Source organism: Chroicocephalus ridibundus, chromosome 3 (assembly GCF_963924245.1).
Source record: "Chroicocephalus ridibundus chromosome 3, bChrRid1.1, whole genome shotgun sequence".
Classification (NCBI taxonomy): domain Eukaryota; kingdom Metazoa; phylum Chordata; class Aves; order Charadriiformes; family Laridae; genus Chroicocephalus; species Chroicocephalus ridibundus.
This window is the reverse complement of record NC_086286.1, coordinates 128,710,456-128,734,929: the sequence shown is the minus strand read 5'-3', so window position 1 is coordinate 128,734,929 and position 24,474 is coordinate 128,710,456. Positions and strand designations below refer to the sequence as shown.

Below are 24,474 nucleotides of genomic sequence, written 5' to 3'. Positions count from 1 at the left end.
TTGGTGACTTCCTCGGCCCCCTTAAATTCCCTCCGCGATGTCCCCGTGAAACCTGGCGAGTGCAGGCCGGGCTCTTCTGAGGAGTCTGTCTGGTTTTCCTATAGAAAAGGCTGTCCTTTTCCGAGGGCGGGGTGGTACCAAGTCCGACGGCCCCAGCGTGGACCCCCCTGGCTGGGGGTACCTGGTCTGTGTCACCCAGCCCCGCGGAGAGGACCTTTGCCATCGCATTGATGGAAAGCGGCTGTTCCAGCCCTCCCCTCTCCGCACCCGCGGGTCCCGCTGTGGATGCGAGTTACGGGGTGGGGGGTTCCAGCTCCCCGAGAGCCCCGGCACCCCCCTGCCTTCATTTCTGTCCTTTCCCCCCCCAGCAGCGTCCCTTCGCCCTTGTGGCTCCCCTCTCCCCAGCCTCTCTGGGCTCTCCCGCAGCCTTTGGGGGACTCAGCCCCCGCAGAAGCTCCGCGAGGGGCCTGTCCCCGTCCCCATGGCGGGGGCTGGCAGAGGGGGGACGCGCTTCTCCTCCTCCCCTGCCGCTGCCATGGTGTCGGTAACCGGGAGAGGGTGTTTTTGTGCTGCCTTTGCCAATGAAGCCGCTGCCAAGGCTGCGCCTGGGTCCCCCTCGCAGGGAGCGGGGCTGTGGGGGGCAGCACAGGGACCCCGAACCCTCCCCGTCCCTGGGGGCTGCTCGGCGCTCTGGGCTGGGGAGGGACGGGCTCGGCGCCCCGGCTTGGCCACTGCTGCGAGGAGCCGGGGCCTGGAGCACCGCCGTGGGGCTGGGGGTCACAGCCATCGCCAGCGGGGGGTGGCCGGGGAGAGGGGACACGGCAGGGACCTCCCATGGGGGACACCGTCCGGTGACTCTCAGGGTCCCGCTTGTCGGTGTCATCCCTGGCAGTGGGTCTTGAGGCTTTCCCCATCCTCCTGCTGCTGTATCGCCCCTGCTCCGTCCCCATCCCTGCTCCATCCCTGTCCCTGCTCCTTTCCCATCCCTTCTTTCTCATCCCTGCCTCTTTTCCCATCCCTGCTCTGTCCCCATTGCTGCTGCATCCCTGTGCTTGCTCCTTTCCTATCCCTGGTCCATCCCTGTCCCTGCTCCTTTCCTACCCCTTCTCCATCCCCATCCCTTCTTTCCCATCCCTGCTCCATCCCCATCCCTTCTCCGTCCCCATCCCTTCTCCGTCCCCATCCCTGCTCCTTTCCCATCCCTTCATTCTTTCCCATCTCTTCCCCATCCCCCATCCCTGCTCCTTTCCCATTCCTGCTGCTTCTGGCAAGTTTTTTGCGTCCCAGCCCCCTGGGGCTTTGCCCCGCAGGACGCTGCTGCTGCTCCGGTGGCACCTTTGGTGTCCCCCCCCCCGCTCACCTGCCCCAGGACACCCCCCCCACCTCCTGCACCGAGTCAGGCCCTGGAGGAGGGGTCGGGGTCTCCGGCACCCATCGCTGGGGGGCTGCCGAGCTTTGCCTGGGGGTGTCCGAGGGGGGTGGTCCCCACTCCGTGTGCCGGTGCCACTCGTGGCTCAGGGCTGTGGGGTGGCCGGGGGGGGGGGACGACATCGTAGCCCCCTGGCTCCTTCGGGGTCCTCCGTAGACCCCTGGCTCCCCGCCCCCCCCGCCGCGACCGTCTCGGCCCTTCCAGCCCTGGTGTCTCTCCGGGAAACCCCCGGCTCGGTCCCAGCCCCCCCCGCCCCGCACGGCCCCTGCACGGCCGGGCTCCAAGTCGCCCCTCGACCCCTTCCCTCGGCGGCCGAAGGTACCCGAGCCCCCGCCCCCGGCACCCCCGGAGGGACCCGGGATGGCCGGGATTATCCCCCCGGTACCCCCAGAAGGACCCGCGGCGGCCGGGCTGAGCCCCCCGGTACCCCCGGGCGAGCGGCGGTCCCTCCGGACGGCGGCCCCATCCCCGGGGGGCGGCGTTTCCCCCCCCCGGGAGCAGCCCCCCCGCCTCGGGGGTCCCCGCCGGGGGGATGCCCGGCCACGGGGGGGTCCCCGCCCGCCGCCTCCCCCCGCCCCCGCCGCGGGGGGGGGGGGGGTCCCGCCTGCCGGGGCGGGCGGGCAGGAGGGGCCGGGGGCGGGCGGGGGGCGGCTCCCGGCTGCCCCGCTCCCCGCCGCCCCCCCGCCCGCCCCCGGCCCCGGCCCCGGCCCGGCGGCGGCGACGGAGCCCGGCGCGGCCGCCCCCCCCCCGCGGCCCGGGGCCGGCCTGAGCCGCGATGCGATGGAGAAGCTGGCGGCGGGGCTGGCCCGGCTCCGCTGGAGCCCCGCGGCGCTGCCCCTCGACGCCATCGTCAGCCAGTGCCGGCTGCCCACCCTCGTCTGCCTCGGGCAGGGTGAGCCGGGGGCGCCGGGGGGCCGGGGGGCAGGGCGGGGGGGAAGGGGGGATGAAGTACACAAGGGGAGATGAAGGCTGGGGGGACGAGGAGGAGGAGGGAGGAAGGCTGGAGGGACCAGGAGGAGGGAAGGAGGGAGGATGGAGTGATGGGGGGGAGGAGGAGGAGGGAAGGAGGAAGGATGGAGTGATGGGGAGGAGGAGGAGGAGGGGGGAGGGAGGAAGGCTGGAAGGACCAGGAGGGGGTGGGGGGAGAAAGGCTGGAGAGACCCGGAGGAGGGAAGGAGGAAGGATGGAGTGATGGGGAGGAGGAGGGAGGAAGGCTTGAAGGGATCAGGAGGTGGGAGGGAGGCTGGAGTGATGGGGAGGAGGGAAGGAGGAAGGCTGGAGGGACAAGAAGGGGCGGGGGGGGGGAAGGCTGGAGGGAGGAGGAGGAAGTTGGAGGAATGAAGAGGGGGAAGGAGGAAAGCTGGAGAAATGAGGAGGAGGAGGGAGGAAGGCTGGAGGGACCAGGAGGAGGGAAGGAGGGAGGATGGAGTGATGGGGAGGAGGAGGAGGAGGAAGGAAGGCTGGAGGGACCAGGAGGAGGAGGGATGAAGGCTGGAGGGGTGAGGAGGAGGAGGAGGGAGGATGGCTGGAGGGACAGGAGGAGGGAAGGAGGCTGGCGTGATGGAGAGGAGGGAGAGAGGAAGGCTGGAGGTAGGAGGAGGGATGAAGGCTGGAGGGATGAGGAGGGAGGGATGGAGGGCAGAGGGATGGGGATGAGGTAGGGATGAAGGCTGGAGGGGTGAGGAGGAGGGAGAGGGGAAGCCTGGAGGGGTGAGGAGGAGGAGGAGGGAGGAAGGCTGGAGGTGCGGAGGAGGAGAGAGGAAGGATAGAGGGATGGAGAGGAAGGAGAAATGGTAGAGGGAAGAGCGAGGAAGGCTAGAGGGATGGGGAAGAGGAGGGAGGAAGGCTGGAGGGAGGAGGGGGAGGGAGAAGGGAAGACTGGAGGAGGAGGAGGAAGAGGGAGAGAGGAAGGCTGGAGGGATCAGGAGGAGGGAAGGAGGGAGGATGTAGTGATGGGTGGAGGAGGAGGAGGAGGAAGGAGTAAGACTGGAGGGACCAGGAGAAGGGAGGGGGGCTGGAGTGATGAGGAGGAGGGAGGAAGGCCGGGGGGCCAGGTGAGACATGACGGGGGACCGGGGGCTGCCTCCCACCCGGGTCCCTGGGGCTCCTGCCCCGGCTCCGATGCGCTGCCCGGGCCAGCACCCGGGGGGTGGGGGGCAACTGCTGCCCCCAGCCATGGGGACCCTCTGGAGCAGGATCCAGCCCCTCCAGAGCTGGGTGCTCCCCTCTGGAGCACAATCCAGCCCTCTGGAGCAGGATCCAGCCCCTCCAGAGCTGGGTGCTCCCCTCTGGAGCACAATCCAGCCCTCTGGAGCAGGATCCAGCCCCTCCAGGATAGGATCCATCCCTCCGGAGCAGGATCCATCCCCTCCAGAGCAGGATCCATCCCCCCCAAGCTGGATGGTTCCCTCTGGAATAGGGTTCCCCCTCCCAGGTCCATCCCCTCAGGAGCAGGGTCCATCCCCGCAGCTGGGTATTCCCCTCTGGAAGAGGGTTCCCCCCCAGATCCATCCCCTCTGGAGCAGGGTCCATCCCTGCAGCTGGGTATTCCCCTCTGGAATAGGGTTCCCCCCCAGATCCATCCCCTCTGGAGCAGGGTCCATCCCTCCGGAGCCGGGTGGGTGCTGGGGTGGGTGCCATGGCCGGGGGGGGGGCGGGGGGGCCCCTGTGCCGGCCTCAGCTCAATAAACTTCTTGTTTGCGGCGGCTGCAGCTTTTCAGGGGGACAAAGAAATTGTTTCCCGGGCAACTGGCGGCTCTTGGCAGCGGCACCTGCTCATCCCACCATCCCGCCGTCCATCCCGCTGTCCCTCCGGCCGCCCGCCGGCCACCCCTGGGTGCCGTGGGGAGGGTGGGGGGGTGTCCCAGGGGTGGTGACAGCCCCGTCCCCCCGCAGGCGAGCGCGTGGAGGGGGTGAGCGCCCAGGACGTGCTGCTGGTCCACTCCTGCCGGCAGTGGACGACGGTGACGGCCCACAGCCTGGAGGAGGGACACTACGTCATCGGCCCCAAAATCGACATCCCGCTCCAGTACCCAGGTGGGGGGGCCGGGGCGCGAGGGACCAGGACAAGGGTGTCGGTGTCCCCAGGGGCAGCAGGGTTCGGGGTCCCCCCCGCCGCCTCTGGCAGCTGAACTGGGGGGGCTCCAGCGTGGCCCAGTCCAGAGGAGACGCTCTGGGTCGGGGGCTGCTCTCTGCCCCCCCACCCCCATGCCAGTGCCCAGCCCAACGCCGGGGGCTGCGGGGGGATGGGCTGGGGATGGGGACAGGGCTGGGGGTGGGGGGGGATGGGGAAGGGGAAAGGATGGGATGGGGACAGGGACAGGATGGGATGGGGATGGGGATGGGGATGGGGATGAGGATGAGGACAGGGATGGGGATGGGATGGGCCCGGGACAAGTATGGGACAGGGACAGGGATGGGATGGGGACAGGGGTGGGATGAGGACAGGGGTGGGATGAGGACAGGGACAAGGATGGGATGGGGATGGGGATGAGGACAGGGATGGGGATGGGATGGGCCTGGGACAAGTATGGGACAGCGACAGGGATGGGATGGGGACAGGGATGGGATGAGGACAGGGGTGGGATGACGACAGGGACAAGGATGGGATGGGGATGGGGAAAGGGTGGGATGGGGACAGGGATGAGGATGGGATGGGGACAGGGACTGGGATAGGGATGGGGACAAGGATAGGGATGGGATGGGGACAAGGATAGGGATGGGATGGGGACAGGGGGAGGATAGGGACAGGCACAAGTATGGGACGGGGATGGGGACAGGGATTGTCACGGGGACAGGGACAGGGATGGAGATGGGATAGGGACAAGGATGGGATGGGGACAGGGATGGGGTGGGATGGGGATGGGATGGGGACAGGGACAAGGATGGGATGGGGACAGGGACAGGAATTGTCATGGGGACAGGGTTGGGTATGGGTATGAGGATGGGTTGGAATAGAGACACGGATAAGGATGGGACGGGGATGGGGACAGGGACAAGGATGGGGGCAGGGATTGTCGTAGGGACAGGGATGGGGTTGGGACAGGGACAAGGATGGGATGGGGACAGGGACAAGGATGGGATGGGGCCGGGACAAGGAAGGGCCCGGGGCCCGGGCGACACAGAGGAAGGTGCTGCGATGCCGGCGGCCGCCGTAGCAAGAGCCTTAATGACGGCTGTAAGTGCTCGCCATGGCGGTAATGAGTCCTGCTAATAAATAAGTAATGGGAAACGGAGCGGGGGAGGGGTTAATCGCCCCGTCCCACGGGGGCCGAGGCGGGGAGCGCCGGGCAGTGTGTTAACCGGCCTTGGGGGGCTCGGCCATGCCCGAGCCGGCTTCGGGGGGCTGCTCCCGGCTCCAGCCTCCGCCGACCCCCGTGTCCCCAGTGCCGTTGGCGCGTCGGGGGATTAATATTCCCCTCAGGTCCGTCCCCGCCGAGCCGATGCCAATGGCGGCGTTTTCGCTGCCAGGCACGTTCCCCCCCGCCCCGGCTCCTGCCTTTGCCATCGCTGCTGCTGAGCCACCCTGTCCCCTCCCAGGTCCCCCCCGGTGGCTCTGCCCCCCCCCCGAGGTGTGGGGCAGAGGGGGGTTGTGGGGCCCTGGCAGGACCAGGACTGGGTTTTGGGGGGGCAATGGGGGCTCCCTGTGGTTTTGGCCGCTCCGCCGGCCCTGCTCCAGGAGGGTTCCTCCATCCTCGGGGCGTTTCTGGTCCCGGCAGCTCCCGGGGGTGCCGGAGTGACATTGCCGAGACACCCCACGTGTGCGGGGCTTTGTGCTTTGTCCTACCCACCCCCCCTCGATGCTGCGTGTGCGAGGGATGGGTATTGGGGGGGGGGGGGGTCTGGTGTCCCCTTGCAGCACTTGGACACACTGGGTGAAGCCCACAGAGATGCCTCCATAAAATGTGACAGGGACCCCAGGCCAGTCTTGGGGGCGGCTGCCCCCCCGCAAAGGGCCATGCTGGCCCCAAGGTGGGTCACAGCAAGTCCCCGTGGCCAGGCCCTGGAGTCGGGCTCCTCTCACCACCCTGGGTCCCACACAGGGAAGTTCAAGCTGCTGGACCAGGACCGGGACATCCGTGAGCCCGTGCAATACTTCAACAGCGTGGAGGAGGTGGCCAGCATCTTCCCAGACCGCGTCTTCGTCATGGAGGCCATCACCTTCAGCGTGAAGGTCTGTATGGGGACAGCAGAGGACAGTGGTGGGACAGAAGGTGAATGTCAGGGAGTGGTCATGAGGCAGCAGGGGATTGTGGTGGGACATTGGAGATAGTGGTGGGACACCAGGGTATGGTGGTGGGAAGTGGGGTGTGGTGGTGGGACATTGGGAGAGGACAGTGTGCCAGCAAGGGATAGTGGTGGGACATTGGTCAAGGGTTGGTGGTGGGACAACAGGGATACGTGGTGAGACATTGTGGGTAGTGGTGGGATATTGGGATGGTGGTGGGACATCGGAAGAGGACAATGGGACAGCAGGGGGTGGTAGTGGGACATCAAGAGTTGGTGGTGGGACATCAGGGGATGGTGGTGGGACATCGGGATAGGTCGCGGGACATAAGTTATAGCGGGGGGACATCAGGGGTTGGTGATGGGACACCAGGGGTAGGTCGTGGGACATCAGGGATAGCAGTGAGACATCAGGGGGTGGTGACGGGAATCGGGGGTGGTGGGGGGACACTGGGGGTCCGTGGTGAGCCACTAGGAGAGAACAGTGGGACGGCAGGGGAGAGCGGTGGGGCATCAGGGCTTGGTGGCGGCACATTACAGGATGGTGGTGGGACGTCCAGGGCAGCGGGTCCCATGGTGGGGCTGTGCGGGGGCAGGTGGTGTCGGGGGAGTTCAGCGAGGACAGCGAGGTGTACAACTTCACGCTGCACGCGGGGGACGAGCTGACGCTGATGGGCCAAGCCGAGATCCTCTGCGCCAAGACGGTGAAGGAGAAGTCGCGCTTCAACACCATCCTGCGGAAGCTGGGCAAGGCGGCGCCGGCGGCGGGGGCCAGGCAGGTGAAGGGCAAGATGCCCTGCCTGATCTGCATGAACCACCGCACCAACGAGAGCCTCAGCCTGCCCTTCCAGTGCAAGGGCCGCTTCAGCACGCGCAGCCCCCTGGAGCTGCGGCTGCAGGAGGGGGAGCACACCATCCGCAGCATCATCGAGAAGGTGCGGCTGCCCGTCAACGTGGCCGTCCCCAGCCGCCCGGCGCGCAACCCCTACGACCTGCACGCCATCCGCGAGGGCCACTGCTACAAGCTGGTCAGCATCATCTCCAAGACGGTGGTGTTGTGCTGCATCCTCCGCCGGGACGAGCTGGTGCCTTTCCATTTCCTCCTGCTGACCGACATGCCCCGCTTCCAGCTGCCCGAGGGGCTCCTGGCCGGGGACCCCCAGCTGGAGAAGCTGCTGCGGGACAGCGCGGCGTATTGCCACGACCGCTTCAACCCCGACGAGTACTCGCGGGCCGTGCGGGAGGCCAAACCGGACTTCTCGGAGGAATGCGCCAGCCCCCGGCGCCTGCGGCTCTGCCTGCCCGCCTGCGCCCGCGACGAGCTCAGCCAGCCCCTCCAGCGCCTCTCCCTCTGCCCCTGTGGCACCGGCGTCCCCCGGGAGCCCGCCGCCCGCTGCCAGGGACCGCGGGGAGCCGGGGGGAGCACCCCGCGCCCGCCCCTGCCTGACTTCCCCGACCCCGACCGGGAATACATGACGCCCGACTGGGCTGAGCCCGAGTTCAGGACTCAGGAGCCGCTGGAGATCCCCTACGAGGAGCTCTGGAGCAACCCCGGCCCCGAGGGATGCTGCGAGGCGGGCAGCGGGGCCGGCCGGCAGGACCTCCTCTCCTTCGGGGCCGTCACCCCACTGGGGTCCCCACATCGCCCCGGCGTGCCCGGGGACGAGCGCCGCGGGGACACCCCGCCTCCTGTGCCACCCAAGTCGGAGGCGGTAAGAGCCACGGTCCCGTCCTTGGGGATGGGGAATGGCACCCCGGGGGTCCTGCCTGCCGCCCTGGCCGGGGGCAATGCGTGGGGTAGCCGGGGGGGGTGTGTGCGAGCCCCGGCATGGCCATGGGCAGGGGGTGCACAGCCCGCAGCCATGCTGTCAGCCCCACGGCATGGCCAGTGTGACCCCCAGCTCAGGTGCTGCGGGGTTCTGGGCTGGGACCCCCAGTTCCCTGGCTCTGGAGTCACCCCCCCAGCTCCGCAGGGTCACCCAAATCCCCTGGGCTCCCCAGCACCACGGGGTGCCAGTTCCCCAGGGCTCCCCGTCACCAGGAGGTACCCAAATCCTCAGGACACCCCTGTGCCATGGGGTCCCCAGCACTCTCTTCACTGTGGGGGTACCCAAATCCTCTGGGCTCCCCTGCACCCTGTTTTTTGGAGTCCCGAGGGCTCCCTGCACCGTGGGGTACCCAAATTTTTGGGTTCTCCTTCATTGTGGGGGTACCCAAATTTCTGGGATCCCTGTGCCATGGGGTACCCAGTTCCCTGGGGCTCCCCCACCCTGTTGGTACCCAGAGCTTTGTGGCTCGGCCGGGTCTGGCTGCCCCCAAGTCCCCCATCGCCACCGCCAGCCACGGGGTCCTGGGGGCAAATTCCCTGGCACCGGGGGCCTGATGGTGCTCACCCCCCCCTTCCAGGTGAAGGAGGAGTGCCGGCTGCTGAACGCACCCCCTGTGCCGCCCCGGGGCGGCCGCCCCCCAGCGCCCTGCAGCCCCCCGGCACCCCTGCGCTGCCCGAAGCTGGCACCTGTTCCCTCGCCCAGCCCCAGCCTCTCCTACTACTCCTCGGGGCTCCACGACGGGTGAGTGGCTGCAGCGCGGCTGGGGATGCTGCGATGGGGACGGGGTGGTGGGCTGACAGCCTGGGGACCGATGTACCTGCATCCGTGGAGCGATGGTGGTGGTGGATGAGAAGCTGGCCACGAGCCGGCACCGTGCGCTGGCAGCCCAGAACCCCCCCGCAGCCTGGGCTGCATCCCCAGCAGCGTGGGCAGCAGGGCGAGGGGGGGATTCTGCCCCTCTGCTGCGCTCGGGGGAGACCCCCCTGCAGTGCTGCCTCCAGCGCTGGGGCCTCGGCACAGGAGAGACACGGAGCTGTTGGAGCGGGGCCAGAGGAGGCCCCGGAGATGCTGGGAGGGCTGGAGCCCCTCTGCTGGGAGGACAGGCTGAGAGAGCTGGGGGGGTTCAGCCTGGAGAAGAGAAGGCTCCGCGGAGACCTTCCAGCCCCTGCCAGTCCCTCAAGGGGCTCCAGGAAAGCTGGGGAGGGACTCTGGAGCAGGGAGGGGAGCCGTGGGACGAGGGGGAAGGGTTTTACACTGGAAGAGGGGAGATTGGGATGAGCTATTGGGAAGAAATTCTTTGGTGTGAGGGGGGTGAGCCCCTGGCCCAGGTTGCCCAGAGAAGCTGTGGCTGCCCCATCCCTGGAGGGGTTCAAGGCCAGGTTGGCCGGGGCTTGGAGCAACCTGGGCTGGTGGGAGGTGTCCCTGCCCAGGGCAGGGGGTGCCACTGGGTGGCCTTTAAGGTCCCTTCCCACCCAAACCATTCCATGGTTCTCTGGTCCCCTTCCTCCGGCAGGTCTGTCCCGCGGAGCGGCAGCGGCTCTCCCTCGCCCGACGCCTACTCCCTGTACTGCTACCCCTGCACCTGGGGCGACTGCAAAGCCGGGGACCCCCCCGGGCGCCCGCTGCCCCCCGCCGCCCAGCCGCCCCCCTCCTCCTGGTCGGACCCCTGGGCGTACGTCGAGGCGGGGGCCGGGGCGGGCAGCGGCTGCTCAACCCCACTGCCGGGGGCCGAGCCCCCCCTGAAGCCCTACCGCAGCTGCCCCCGCCTCAAGCCCCCCCAAAAACGCTTTGCCCCCTTTGGGGCTCTCAACCCCTTCGCCGGCCCGGCCGAATGGCCGGAGAGCCCGGAGTGGCCCAAGCCGCCTTCGGCCCCAGCCGCCCCCTCCTCCTCCTCCTCGCCAGAGCCCTTCGCCCCCGTGGAGGAGCCGGCGCCCCCCCCTCGCCCCCCCAAAGGCTTTGAGGGGGACAGTATCGTCATCCGTGGGGCGGCCCCGCTCTCGCCTGCTGTCCTGCGTGGGGCCGAGGGTGGCGTCACCCGCGTCTACCTGGCGCAGGGCGTCATCGAGGTGCCACCAGCGGCGCGGGGCGATGGGGGGGCCCCGCCAGCCGCCCCCCGTCCCAGCGGGGACGGCTCGCCCTGGCTGCCCCCCGCCGACCTCTCGGCCCTCTCGCTGGAGGAGGTGTCCAAGTGCCTGCGCTTCATCGGCCTCTCCGAGGACGTGGTCAGCTTCTTCGCCCGCGAGCGCATCGACGGCAGCATCTTCGTGCAGCTCAGTGAGGAGATCCTGGCCGACGACTTCCGCCTCACCAAGCTCCAGGTGAAGAAGATCATGCAGTTCATCAAGGGCTGGCGCCCCAAGATCTAGCCCCACGCCGGGGACCCCCCCATGGACCATGGTGGGGGGTCCCCTCAGCCGCTTGGACCACGGCTCTGGCTCTCCCCGCTCCTGTCCCCTGCCCCACGGACTGGGGGGTTCCTCCTCCCCGGCAGCTCGGCCCTATTGCCCAGCCCTCCTTTCCTTTCCACTTTAACACTGGACGGTAATTTTGGCCCAAAGGGGCTGGAAAATACTGGAGTTTGCGTTGACTGGTTTAACTTAATCCTTGTGGATTAGTGTAATAAACTTACGGGAGAAAAACCAGCCAACGGAGAAGGCCCTTGGCACAGGGAGGAGAGGGGAAGGGGCTTTTGGCAGGGATGGAGGCTCCGGGGTTGCCTCCACCCTTGCATACCATTCCCACCTCGTGCGAAGGGTCCAGTGTCCTCCATGCAAGGGAAAGGAGAGCCACAAAAAATGATCCAACGGCTGGAGCCCCTCTGCTGGGAGGACAGGCTGAGAGAGCTGGGGGGGTTCAGCCTGGAGAAGGCTCCGCGGAGACCTTCCAGCCCCTGCCAGTCCCTCAAGGGGCTCCAGGAAAGCTGGGGAGGGACTCTGGAGCAGGGAGGGGAGCCATGGGACGAGGGGGAAGGGTTTTACACTGGAAGAGGGGAGATTTGGATGAGATATTGGGAAGAAATTCTTTGGTGTGAGGGGGGTGAGCCCCTGGCCCAGGTTGCCCAGAGAAGCTGTGGCTGCCCCATCCCTGGAGGGGTTCAAGGCCAGGTTGGCTGGGGCTTGGAGCAACCTGGGCTGGTGGGAGGTGTCCCTGCCCAGGGCAGGGGGTGGCACTGGGGGGGCTTTAAAGGTCCCTTCCCACCCAAACCATCCTACGAAAGCATTGCTCCGGGATCTGCTCCGTGCTGCCTGTGCCCCCGGGGATGTCAGGGCCCTGGAAGGAAGCTCCTCTGCCTGATGGCGAGGTGCCCCCAGGGCCCTGAGCTCCCCAAACCCTGCTCTGCACAGAGCTCGATGGGGCCATAGCAACAGGAGGGGCTGGGACCAGACCTCCCCGGACCCAATTCCAGCTCCTCGGCCACGTAAAGGGATCAGGTCTGCCTCGTACATGGCTCACACCCCACAAGCACAGCTGCTGCCCAGCCCTGCACCCCCTGCCCAGGGAGGGCTGAAGGCTGGTTACCAGCTCCGCCGGCAGCCCGGTGCCTCCCCCAGCAGAGGAGATGATGTCTCAGCCCAATTTTGTCCCGGTAGCTTTGAGAAACAAGCACAGACATGACGCGAGAGGAGCAGCTTCACTCAGCTCCTGGCCCGAGCCCTGCCAGGGCGCAGGAAAAAGGCTGGAGCCCCGGCAAGGCACCGCAGGGAGGCGGGAGGCGGAGGCCAGGCCAGCTCGGAAATTAGTGCCAGGTGCACAGAGATTTAAAGCCTTTTAGTTTAAACTGAGCTCTCCCCACGGGGGACCCTTCTGGCCTTTGGCTGCTTGATTTGCAATTACGGGCAGGTCCATCTGCCAGCATAACCCCGGCGGCAGCGCTCGGGGCCAGACAAAGGAGCTGGAGGCTCCTCACAGCCCCTGATTGATGGCAGAGGTGACAGAGACGGTCTTTGTTCTGCACTGCCCCCAGCCCCTGCCTTTCCCCACCCTCCAGCAACCGTCAGCAGCCCCTTTCCGGGTCTCGCAGGCGGCAAGCACGGAAAGGATCCCAGAGGATTGCCTGAACGCTTTATTTCCGACTCGAGCGGTTCCCTTCCTTGGTGCCGAGAGGCTGCTGCCCCAGCAAGACGGGAGGAGAAGCAGGCATGGAGTCCAAACCCAGGAGACGGGGATTTATTTCGGTGGAAGTTTACGGAAAGGCAAGGCCTTAGGGCCGGCTGCGTGCTGGATGCTGCCTGCCAGACCGGGAGCTCTGGAAGTCACAGCATGGAGGCGAACACAGAAGAAAATCTCTCTCCCAGCAAGGAGCCACCAGGCCCCCGCTAGCATGGGACGGAGGTGCCCAACACACAGTAGCTGATAAGGCACTTGAAATGACTACAAGCCACGAGGCAATCCGCTGCCACCCTCCTTCCTTCCCTGCCTCCCCCGGGTGCTTTGCAGATTAACCTACAGAGAATGGGGTGTCGCTGGAGAGCCTGGTGGTCCCGGCTCGAGCTGGTGGCGCGTCACGGGCGGGTGGTGTCGGGCCACGCTCACTGGTGGAATTTCTTGTTTGGGCTGTTGGCGTAGTCCACCAGCAGCTGGCACGGCGTGAACTGGCAGCCATAGACGGCTTCGTATTTCCGCAGCTTGTCCACCAACTGCTTAGCTCCGTACGAGTCTGCGTACCTGAAGGGACCTGCCGGGGACAAAGGGACACATCCGTGCCAAGGAAGCGAGCGGCATCAAGGTGCCTGAAGAGTGAGAGCACTGATTTTTCCCAGTTTATCCTTTTCTGGAAGATCCCCTACAGTCTTTCGGCAGGGCAACGCAGGACCCTGCTCCCTGCCTGCCCACCTGCGCCAAGCAGATGTATACTGGGTTGCTGCGGTGACAAATTTTGGGATAGTCCCAGTGTGCGTAGGAGCCTCTTCCCTGTCACAGCCCAGGCGCTGACAAGCTGGAGCAGCACCGCGTCCTTCCCCGGCGTCCCCCCAGCTCAGAGGGGAGCAGAAGCATGCTGCCACCCGTGCTGGTGCTTTTGCTTGGTCTGAAATGCCCATCCTAAAACTGGCAGCAAAGCCGCGGGGCTCCCCGCAGGCCAGAGGGTGTGCTGCAGGGAAGGCAGGCTGCCCGAGCACGAGGGGACAAGCTGGGGCACAGGTAGCTGGAATTCCTCTTCAAGCCTGAGCTCGCCTCAAGGAGGGAAAGCGCGAGGTACTCGGCAGAAGCACCACCTCACGCGCAAGAGCCCTTAGCATCCTTCAGCTGTGACACACACCTCAGCTCACACCTCATCCACTGCCCAAGCCATGGCCACCCAGCCAGGCTGCAGACAGGTCCAGGAGAACTTTGCCATGGTCTTGGCTGGGCCCAATAAGTACCTTGGGCTGAAAGGTGCTGTGCACCATGGCTGAGGTTATCAGCTCAGCTTTAGCAGTGCCGTGTGAGGGCACACGGGGAACGGTAGGTCCTTGGGTGCCATTTTTCAGCTCTATGCGCAGCACAACACCAGGTTTCCAGAAGATGCCTGCCTGCCCACTCAGGCAAGTAGTGGTGGCAAGAGAGGAGACACCAGAGCCTCGTTTTTCACCGAGGACCATGCGGCTGCACAAAAGCAAGCCAGGGATTTCTTAAAAATGTAGGGCCTTTGCAAATCTCCCATCCAACCTACAGCCCCATGACTATCAAGGCATGGCAAAAGCTCTTTCTTTGAAGTTCTCATGGGAAGCGCTGATGAGGCTGAGGCCAGCATGGCCCTGCCTTCTCATTCAAACCTGAAGACACGGCACATGGCCTGGTTACAGTCCCTTGATCCTCACCAGCTACAGCTCTGTGAAACAGCTGTACCAGCAGAGGAACCCCACTGGGTCCCGGCAGAAACATCCCACAGCAGCTCCCTGGCTCACTACCACCTCTCGTGGGGTGGGAATGCTGGAGCTACCTCTCTGGCTCAGGCTTTACGTGGGAGAAGGACATTCAGGCTTGTCAGACTGCAGCTCAAACCGGGCCTTAACAGCTGACTCACCTCTGGTGGCTAGAGCCCAAGAGGCAAGGTCACTACAAAGCTTCTGAGCCAAGCAAAAAGCCCAGCTGAGCCCACTTACCTCCCAGGCATGGTGGGAAGCCCAGGCCGAACACAGCACCAATATCTCCCTCCACAGGGTTGCTGAGGATCCCCTCCTGCAGGCACATGGCTGCCTCGTTCACAAACCTCGTCACCAAGCGCATCTGGATGTCCTCATCAGTGCAGCTGCAAGGAAAGAGTCTGTAAGGGCTGTGCAGGTAACGCAGCAGCTGGATGGAGGAGCACATGAAGCCAGCTCAGACTGGGGACAAAGCCAGGCCTGGGGTAGGCGAGAGAATCATTTCTCCCTGAGACTGTCCCCATCTGCACGAGGATAAGGACTAAGTGCCGTGTTGCGACCCGAGGCAGGCACATAAGAATGGCAAAGGCTCGACCAGGCCAGATGGGGACTGCTCCAGATGTTTCAGTGCCAGGCTGTACAACAGTCCAATGCCAGGAAGGTCACAACAGGGGCTGCACCAACCCACCTGCCCTGGCAAGCCCCACCACGGAAAAGCTTTCTGGCAAAGGTGCCCAAGCAAATGCTGGTAAATTCAAGGATGCCTTTCTTCACAGCGCAGGGTCTCCAGAGCCAACAGCCTGCCCCGCTACGTGGGGACAGCCGAATGCCATCTGGAGTGACTCTGTTCAGCAACGTCCTCCAGCGCTGCCTGGTGCAGCCCTCGCGCTGCTGCGCAGAGGCAGGAGAAGGAGCTGGGCAGGGGCGAGAGCCAGCCCACACCAGCCCTCAGCGGGCACAGCTACTCACACTTCAGGTTTGGCTGCCACTTTGAACCGCGCCAAGATCTCATCCATGCCAGAATTCACGTTCCTGTTCTTCACCCCCTCCTGGTAAACATAAAAGCCTTTCCCTGCCTTGCGACCTGCCGGGGATAAAAAGAGACAGTTATATTCTGCCACGCACCCTGTCTGCTTGTGACACCTTCGCCTCTGATCTTCTTGTGACTCCTGCTGCACGAGCAGATCCTCCCAGCACAGGCAGCTTCTCTGCACTTCAGAGGGAGCCTGTCTGCTGCCTCAACAAGGACAGAGGGAACGGGGTCCACGTCCAGCTGACTCCTTGGCAGGATGCCGCCACTGTGCCAGGCCCTAATGCCCTCACTAGGTACAGAGGACAGTTAAATAATGCCACCGCTTCCATGGCTACAGCAGCAAAAAGACACAGTCATTGGGAGCACGGGACAGAGACGACAAGATCTCCTGAGTAACCCACACTGCCAGGGGCCTGGTCACAGCCTGGGTCATTGGAGGGTGAGAGCTGTCATGGTCCCAGTGCAGGTCCCACTGATGGATGCTGCTCCGTCCTGGTGCGCTCATAGGCACAGCTGCCTCTGGCACCCAGCGCCACCGGGGCACAGCTTCTACCATGTGGACAGACATAATTTTTCCTTGCGCAGAGCTTCTAAAGCTCAGCTCAGGGCTTGTTTCAGTCGAGCACGTTGATTTCCAGCCACTCGCTTCTCAGGCCCCAGAGCACTTGTGCGGGTTTCACGAAGGGGCCAGACAGACGTTGATGAGAACTTGCCTGCTGCCTTTGCTCTGGGCAGCGTCTTTACCTGCTGCCGCCTTTTCTGCAAAGGAACGTGTGGCTGCAACCAAAGGTCTACCCAGGGTACAGCTCGGGGGGATTCCCAACCTGTCCCCAGGACCGTTCTCTGCCTGCTCTCAACTGAGGCGGAATAGGCTGATGGATGCTACCGCTTTTTCTTGAACAAAGCAGAAACACATTCAATTAAAACAGCTTAGTGTCTCACCTAAGAAACCTTTTTCCACCATGAGCTTGAACAACTCGATGCTGCCTCCTCCAAAGCGCTCACCAAAGGCCTTGCCGAGGTCCTCAGCCACGTGCGTGGCCACATCCACACCCACCTCATCGATCAGCGTGGCAGCACCCACAGGAAAGCCGAAGGCCGTAGAGAGAGCATCTATTTTCTTTGGGTCAATGCCCTCCTGCAGGAGTGGAAGGGGAAGCAATGTTATGTCTAGGCCAGGGTCCTGGAAACCCAGCGTGGGGGCAGAAAGCTGCTGCTCATCTGCGGCCACAGACTGCGACCAGCCCCATTAGCCATTTGGCTACAGACAGGAGCAGTGTAATCATGCTTGCCCCATTCCCGACTCTCCCCCGGTGCCATGTGGGGAGGAAAGAGCCTCATCACTGCCTGCACCAGGTCTCATCAGACCACAGCCCTGCTCTTGGCTGGGGACAACCATGGGCACCGGGGCTGGTTACCCACCTCCCTTCTCAGCCAGGGCTGGCGTCAGCCTGATCGGGGGCAAGGAAAAACTATCTGGTGGATGTTCAGTAGCCGACGGGATACGCACCTGGAGAACTCGGACCACTTCTGCCAGCATCGGCCCCAGGCACCTGGTGGTGTAGAAGCCAGGCCCATCCTAGGGAAGAGGAGTGCAGCAGGAAGGCGGGTGAGTACAAACTGCAGGAACACGGACTCTCTCGGCAGCGCAAGAACTGCGTTTCACAGCCCAGGCTGCAATTCAGGCACGGGCATGCAGGGAAACCACACTGAATTCCATTTCCAACAGTATGTTATCCACTCCTAGAACAGTTTTTTCCTGTAGGGCTCAGCAGTGTTTGAAGACTTCCATGGAGTTACTCCCTGGAAGTTCCCACCAGAGTGTTTTTATTTGAATTAATGCCGAGACGTCTGAAACAGGCTACAGAAGTCCCCTTGCTTCACCAAGCACTGCAGGCTGACAGGGGGAAAGGGTGCTCAGCACAGGCATGAACGAGTTGTTTCACCTCTGATATTGCTCACAAAGTCAGGAAGCAATAGATTAGCTGCAAACTGCCATTCAGGGAAGCATCTGATGTAGGGATGGGGCTTGGAGAAGCAGCACCATCTCCACCGGCCTTCAGAGATGCCTAGAGCACTTTTAAACAAGCCAGTTTTCCCAGCACCACAGGAGAGACCTGCTCAGCATTGCTGGCAACCTCAGGCATCAGTGAAAAAACCAATCCAAAACCACACTAAAACTGCCCTGAGCCTACCGGCTGAACCTCCCACACAGCTGAAACAGCATCACTGAAGCTTTCTACTGCGGAGCGTGAGACCAGCTCTGTTTGGAGGGCCGTGTGCTCAGCAGCAGCCATCAGCCTAACGAACCACTCAAAGCCCATGGCTTTTCCGAGGCTCTGCTGCCTGCTCCTAGAGACCACAGCAGTTTGTTCCCAGCTGCTGCCTCGCTGTGCTGTGCTCAGTCTTCTCCCTCTGCTCGGTACAGCTCTTCCCTTACACTTGCACGTGTATTTCTGCCCCCCCTCACACAACATCTAAATCCAGGACAAGGGTTACTGCTCACAGGCCGCTCTGTCCTTGCAGTGCCAGGGAGAAGAGGTGGCCAGAGTCCTGCCCAGACTCCGCTCCATCTGAGATGCCACCAGAGACTTCAGCCTCCTGGAAGCCGTGTGGAGCAAGACTGCCAGCTCCTCGCGCTGGCCCATCAGCCTGTTCTGTGCCTTCTGGCCTTCCATGGCTGCTTCAAAGGACACTTGAGGGATCGCTTGGGCACCTGCCTCCTTCTAACCTCCATTTTTACTTCTCAGTGTGAGTAGCTAATGCCAGTGTATTCACAGCCACATTTCAGCCTTCTCTCAGTGCACAAGCCTGTCCTTTTATTTATTTATTATCCCAGCTCATATTTTGTGCAGTGTTCCCTCACCTTTACCACGATGACAACCTTGCCCTGTTTGAGGCCAACAGCGACAGCGGAAGCAGCGGTGTCCTGGGATGTTTTATCTGTGGTGATGATCTCCAGCAGCTGCATTTTGTCAACAGGGGAGAAGTAGTGCATCCCGATCACCTAGGCAGAAGGAAGGGAACAGGTTTAAGACAGACTTTGGCTTCCAGAGTATTCTGCTGGGCAAGTCAAGTGGCCAGCTACAGAGGGACACAGGCTAGCATGGGCTGCAGCCCCCACCACCACAGTGCACTATCCATTCAGCCACACGCTCTGCTGTATCCCTCTCTCTCCATCTCCCTTTCTCCCCTTGGCCTTCCCACGGACGTAGCACATGCCCCACAGCTCTTCCCTCAGTGAGGATTTTTAGAATCATAGAATAGAGTCATAGAATTGCCTGGGTTGGAAAGGACCTTTCAGATCATCAAGTCCAACCATCAACCCAACACTGACAAAAACCATGGCTAAACCCTATTTAGGTATAACGCCTACAGGACCAAGAGCTCTCTCTGTACTTGTTAATAGTCTGGCAGCAAAACCTGTCTGGGAATCTTAGCTGGGCTCAGTCCTCAGGCAAATACAGGCACTGCGTGATCCGCAGGTACTATCTGAGCTGGCAGCGCAGCCACGCGCCGGGGTGGTTCTTCTTCTGGACTTTGAGAGTGGAACGGCAGTCACAGAGACAGATGTTGAGGAGGGTCCCTGTGTTCTCCTTGTGAATGGTTTGTTTCTTTTTTTGGTGCTGAAGTGAATTTAAGGACGAGAAGGCATGTTTCCAGAAACTAATTACAGAGGTAAGCGCAGCCCTCCTCTGGGAACAGCACTTGTATGGAGATCATTCGGCTCTGTGCCTCACTTAAACATGACCACGTAATCACCATGTCACCTTCATGCCTCCTGGAAGCTACACTTGGCACTAAGATCCATATATGTCAGAGGCACCTCACAGGAGAGTTGCGGACTGCAAAAATAATTAAATAAATACGCTAATTGGTTAACTGATTTCCTATTAGTTTTGCCATAAAGAGCCATTACACAGGCAATTTAGACAGCAGGAGGATGTTATCTGCAAGTATGAACAGGTAAGACTCAGTTTGCATTTCTGATGCAACTAAGGTCCGACAGTAAACCAGAAGAGGCGCACGAAGGTCACAGGAACCTCTGACAGTGGAGATGCACGTTGTCACTCTACAACCTTTGCAGACACCCACAGAGCTTCTGCAGGAAGACAAGCAGCAGAGGCTTGGGGCAGTAACTGAGACCCTTGTAGGAGTTTTGGGAACCAGGCAAGGGTACCCGTGCTTTGCATTTGCGTAACACTTTCCAACTGAGCTCTAGAGCTTCCCCCTCCTTCTCCCCACACTGCCACTGCCTCCCCGTCCTCCCTGTTTTAGAGAAGGAGATGGGATTATCTTGCAGGTGAGCTGCTTGCTCTTCCCTGCTTTTTCCGCAGCCCCAGGTAGGCAAAGCAAATTCCTCAAAGGAGGGGAAAGTATTTTCCCCTTTTTATATCCAGGCTGCCCTAGACCAATGTTTAGCCCTCAGGAGGTGACACCACCTGGTCACACAGATCCCTCACGTTACTTCAAACACTGCAGTGTCACGGCTGGTCTCCTGCTGCTGCTCCCCGAAGGGCGCAGGTCTCCTGCAGGGCCTGTGTCAGATCTGCCAGCCTCACGCCAGCAGGTACCGCAGGTACCCTCGGCAGTCAGAGATGGCAATGAAAAACAGCAGGCAGTTGACTCCTCGCAATCCAGCACATTCAGATGGTAACTCCACCCGGCACGTCCCCCAGGGCAGGCTGCTCCACACAAAGCAGTGATCCTACTCAGCTGTGCTTGCCTGGGCTACGGGATGAGGACGCAGCTGCTTTGTATGCTGTTTAGACTTCAAGGAAATGGATGAAGTCCTCTGCTCCAAACCTCTGCCAGAAGCTGCTATGTTGCTCTTGGTATCCTGTTCACATGGATCACTTGGAGCGAGAGAGAAAACCCCACCACCCCCTCAGGAGCTGACCCCAGGGCTGACCAAGGCTTCAGTTTGAGCACCTCCGAGTTCAGCTTCCAGCCACTGACTTTTCTTCCCTTTTTGCTGCTAGGTTAGTGCCTTCTCCTTGAGAAAGTGTTTTCCCATCATGGCAAGTCACTCCTATGTCTAATCAGTTTATCAAAATGACTGAAGTCTTCCTGGCTGGAATTCTCTCACCTTGAGTCCTTCCATAGCTTCTCTGCCCCCCTGCATGCATTAACATTTCCTGAAGTGCTCTCACCTCCCTGCCGCACCCTGCCTTGCCAACATCACCCTGGGGGTGAATCCACCTTCATCCCATCCTACCTGTCCAAGGACCACAAGCTCTTTGGTCCAAGTGTGACCTGGGGGCAGAGGATAAGCTGTTTCACATTCTGAGGAGGAAAGAAGATCCCAGCGCTCAGCTACAGCAAAGCCAGTTTGCCACTAACAGGCAGCTCAGCGCAGAGCAGCCAGGTGGCACTGAGTACTCACCTTCTCTGGCCTCTTGCTAACCGCAGCAATCTGGCCGATTGGGAGGGCAGACGTGTTACTGGCGAAGATACAGTGAGCTGGGATCACCTGTGGCAGGGGGTGGAAGAGACAGTGTAAATGCACACGCTCCAGAGTCAGAGCCAGAGCGTGATGCGCAGAGTCCCGAGAGAAGAGTACCAGCACCCGGTAACCCTGACAAACACGGCAAACCTGATTTCCTCTGTCAAGGCAGACAGCATTAGAAATCAATTCTAAAGCAGCATCCCAAGTCAGCCAGATGTGACTTCCCTGGAACTCTTCCCCAGGTCTGCAATATTAGTCTCAGAGCCCCCATGTTTCTGCCAGACCCTCGACTGCAACCACATTAGGCACTGCAGGCAGGGACTTCAGAAAGGTGCCCAGGCCAGCTCCTTTATCACACAGTTATTTCCCCAAGTGTGCGCCTGAACAGAAAAGAGCACTGGCAGCAAGCTAGAGATAGTAAGTAAAGGACTGTAAGTTGTGGAGATACCAAAGGACATTACTGTCATATCGATGTGCTCAGACAAATGGAAGTTTTTCTGGAGTGGCTCCCAGGAGTCAGGGAATGTCAGAATGTAAGAACTAGTGACTCCTTATTGAGCAGTGAATATCCTTAGTGAATAGGAAGGCTGTCCACGTACCCACCCACGTGCTGACATAAATAACCGTCACCAAACTGCAGCACAAAGGAGATGTGACAAACCCAGCAGCACAGGACAGGACACCTCGAGTCTCCACTGTGGTCACACCTAGCACAAGCTTCTCAGAACTGATACTCACGGCCTCCACCTCCTTCAGCACTTTGTGCTTGATGTTAATGTCCTCGAACACAGCCTCGATCACCATGTCCGCCTTCTCAAAGCCCTTGTAGTCCAGCTGGCCTGTCAGGTTGCTGAGAATGGAGTCCCTCTCGAATGATGTCAGACTCTTCTTCTTCACCTTGCCGTTCAGCCTAGGGAAGGACAGCTCTGTCACAGCCCCGGGGCAGGCCAGCCCAGAGCACTAGAGGTGCACCGCAACACCAAGGGCATCCCTCCCTCCTGGAGTAGGAGCAGAAACACCACCTCCAATCCAGCAGGACTGTCACTCTGCCCACTGGCCCCTCCTTCCATGGAAATAGGAGAGCCATGCTCACACAACTCAGCTGGTGCATTAGTCTGAAGGTCAATCACTGACATTCCTGACGATGCACAGCTGAGCACCAATACTGCTGAGCCAAGACGACAGGGGAAGGAAATCCAGTTTGTCAGAAGTCTGACCCAATCCCTTGACATGGGCCTTTATGCAGCCAGGATTACTCCCTCCCCCCTTAGCTCTATAAGCTACTGCTAAATCTAAAAGCTAAAGCAATCGTCTGTTAGATTGTCTACCTACCTAAGGAGCTAAGGCTGAATAGACTGGGCCTATTCGTAGCAATATCCCAGCACGCTGCATAGGGCAACCTTAAAAGAAAGCATTTCTGTGACATCTAATGGTAGATGACTCCAAAGGAACAAAAGCGTCAAGAGTTCCTGACTGCCTGAAAGCAGAGGAGTATTTTGACTAAAGGCAGCCCCATCCCATCCTGGGCAAATTCCTTTTAACTCACGTACCCCTTGAAGACCTGCTGCTGTCCTCTGTCCAAGCCTTGCTGCGCTGTGTCCTTCAGGATGGTCTTCAGTCCCTTATCCACTGAAACCTGTGCGATCCCAGCTCCCATGAGCCCTGCTCCCAGCACTGCCAGTGTCCTGCACAGAAAAGGACCGAGGGACACATTCAAAGCTAGAAATAGCTGAATTTCCATTGCTGCTGTCAGACTTGCACAGATCCTGTCCACCCAGGCACTATTTTTAGTGAGGTCACACAAGAAGATCTCACTTGTGCGTGAGACCTCCAAACCGCAGAGGACTGGCCTCCTGGAGGCTGGCAATCTCTCTGCTCTGCTACATTACTTTTCAGGACTCCAGGCCACTTGGTCCCAAGCGCCTTTCAGCAGAGGTCTCCCGACTGCTCCTCAGGCATCCCACGCTTGCACTTACTTGACCTCTCGCTGAGGTGCTCCAAACTTGTTCTTCTTGCAGCGCACCTGCCCATGGTAAAGCCCAATCAGCGCCTTGGACTCCTTAGTCATTGCAAGTTGGCCAAAGCCCTGGAAGAAAGGGAAGAGGAAAGCAGAGAGTTTGGCTTTTAACAACTGTCACTTCCAGCACGCACATGTCAAAAACATGGCAAGGGGAGAGCACAGCCACCCGTCTGCCTGCGCAGGCTGGTAACCTGGTTAGAAAAGGAGCAACAAGCAGGGCGTACATACCCTCTGCAGAGAGGCAGCTTCTGGGCTAAGCACAGCCCACTTTGCACCACTACCTCCCATACAGGCTGCCGGAAAGCAGTAGGAAACTGCTTGTTCAATGTCCTTTCCCATAAACAATATAATTTAAAGCATCTGAAAGAGCGTGCACCTCTAACACTCGTGTCTGGAGGGGCAGGGGCTCTGCCAGGGAACAAGAGGAGCCACAGTATTTCCATGTCCATCTCCTTCCTACCCCCAGAACTGTTCCCAGCTCACTTCCACCCTCCCAGCACAGCTTTGGGAGGAGCATTCCCTGGCAGTCCGCTGGCGTGAGGGTAAGCTAGAAGCGACCCGGCTGCCTCGGCAGCTGCGCGGTCCTGTGAGATCAATGCAGAGGCCACTTCTGCTTCCCCCGGGCAGGACTGTGTTTCACTGACACGGGACCCTTTCTCCCCCATGTGCGTCCTGCACATCGCCCCACTGGCTTCCAGCCCTCAGACTTTGAGAGAAATCTTTAAACAGGCCAATTCTCACTGACTGATACTATTCTCAGAGGATCATGGACAGGCAACAAAATCAAAGGCCTGCATAACCTCCCAGCACCCAGCGTGAAACGGGAAAGCAGTCAGGAAGACAAAAGACAGCGTAAGGCAACAGAAAACTAATGTCGTCTGGGCCAAGCCAGCTAAGGAAAGCCGCCAACGCAATGTAGTTCAGGCTGTATCACCTCTGTCCTGTGAGCTAGAGGCTTGTTAAATATCACAAACACAAAGCCTGGAAGAGAATCCGCAAGTCTCCTATCCTAGGGGAAAGAGGGAGGCATTACAAAAGACACGACACTGACACTTATTATTCTTTAGAGGGTTCTGGGAAGACGTCCATCCTGCTGCTATTCTCAGGAAAAAAACAGTCATTCTTTTCTGCAAGGAACAGAGTATCCCCAAGCCTTTTATTCAGCACTAGACCAAACGTGGGTGGAATGCATAACCAGAACAGATGGGGTATACCCAGGAGGTCACTGGTAAGGTAGGAGGCAGACAGCTACATCTCAGACCAGGACCTTGTCACCAGAAGGGAACAAAAGGAGCTCCTAAGCGCAGCAGGAAAGGCTGCGGGATGTGACAGATAGCAGCGTGAGAGGCTGGTGAAAATTACAGAGTGTACTGCGGGGGACAGATGGATTTCACCAGTGGTTACGGGGCAGCGACGTCAACGATGACCCAAACACAGGGATAATCAGATGGGGGTGTCGTGGGTCTTCTGGGGAGTCAGGACTTGCAGAGCCAGCAGTGTCCTGGTAACCAGGCCAGTGACACGGTGCCCAGCCAGAACTACCTCTTCGGTATCAGAGATAACAAATTTGAGTACAGACGTAGCAAAACTGGGACCAGTGAGGAAAAAAGTAATTAGGGGCAGGTTGTTTATTAAGGCAGAGGCA

General features: G+C 61.1%; 2 protein-coding genes across 3 annotated transcripts in view; one reads left to right on the top strand and one right to left on the bottom strand.

Moving 5' to 3' along the window:
- The first annotated feature begins 2,139 nt into the window (after positions 1–2,139).
- On the top strand, positions 2,140–11,113 carry GAREM2 (GRB2 associated regulator of MAPK1 subtype 2). Its single transcript, XM_063327884.1, has 6 exons — positions 2,140–2,321; positions 4,325–4,465; positions 6,472–6,602; positions 7,252–8,367; positions 9,062–9,225; positions 9,998–11,113. Exons 1-6 carry the CDS (start codon positions 2,210–2,212, stop codon positions 10,848–10,850), a joined length of 2,517 nt encoding a protein of 838 aa, XP_063183954.1. The 5' UTR covers positions 2,140–2,209; the 3' UTR covers positions 10,851–11,113.
- Positions 11,114–12,529: 1,416 nt separating this feature from the next.
- HADHA (hydroxyacyl-CoA dehydrogenase trifunctional multienzyme complex subunit alpha) overlaps positions 12,530–24,474 on the bottom strand; it is a 28,412-nt gene continuing 16,467 nt past the window's right edge. For both annotated transcript variants that reach the window (XM_063330798.1, XM_063330797.1), the window contains 10 exons: positions 22,786–22,895; positions 22,360–22,494; positions 21,548–21,719; positions 20,747–20,833; positions 18,227–18,367; positions 16,871–16,939; positions 16,303–16,498; positions 15,297–15,411; positions 14,568–14,713; positions 12,530–13,159 (listed from right to left, as the gene is read on the bottom strand). In XM_063330798.1, the coding sequence (XP_063186868.1) occupies positions 13,014–13,159; positions 14,568–14,713; positions 15,297–15,411; positions 16,303–16,498; positions 16,871–16,939; positions 18,227–18,367; positions 20,747–20,833; positions 21,548–21,719; positions 22,360–22,494; positions 22,786–22,895 (1,317 nt within the window). In that variant the 3' untranslated portion in view covers positions 12,530–13,013. The remainder of the gene's footprint in view (positions 13,160–14,567; positions 14,714–15,296; positions 15,412–16,302; positions 16,499–16,870; positions 16,940–18,226; positions 18,368–20,746; positions 20,834–21,547; positions 21,720–22,359; positions 22,495–22,785; positions 22,896–24,474) is intronic.

Excerpts from the sequence above, each read along its gene's own strand:
- GAREM2 (XM_063327884.1), top strand. The coding sequence starts at position 2,210 with ATGGAGAAGCTGGCGGCGGGGCTGGCCCGGCTCCGCTGGAGCCCCGCG. Across the intron at positions 2,322-4,324 it reads CCTCGTCTGCCTCGGGCAGG|GCGAGCGCGTGGAGGGGGTG; the intron begins GTGAGCCGGGGG and ends GTCCCCCCGCAG. Across the intron at positions 6,603-7,251 it reads CCATCACCTTCAGCGTGAAG|GTGGTGTCGGGGGAGTTCAG; the intron begins GTCTGTATGGGG and ends GTGCGGGGGCAG.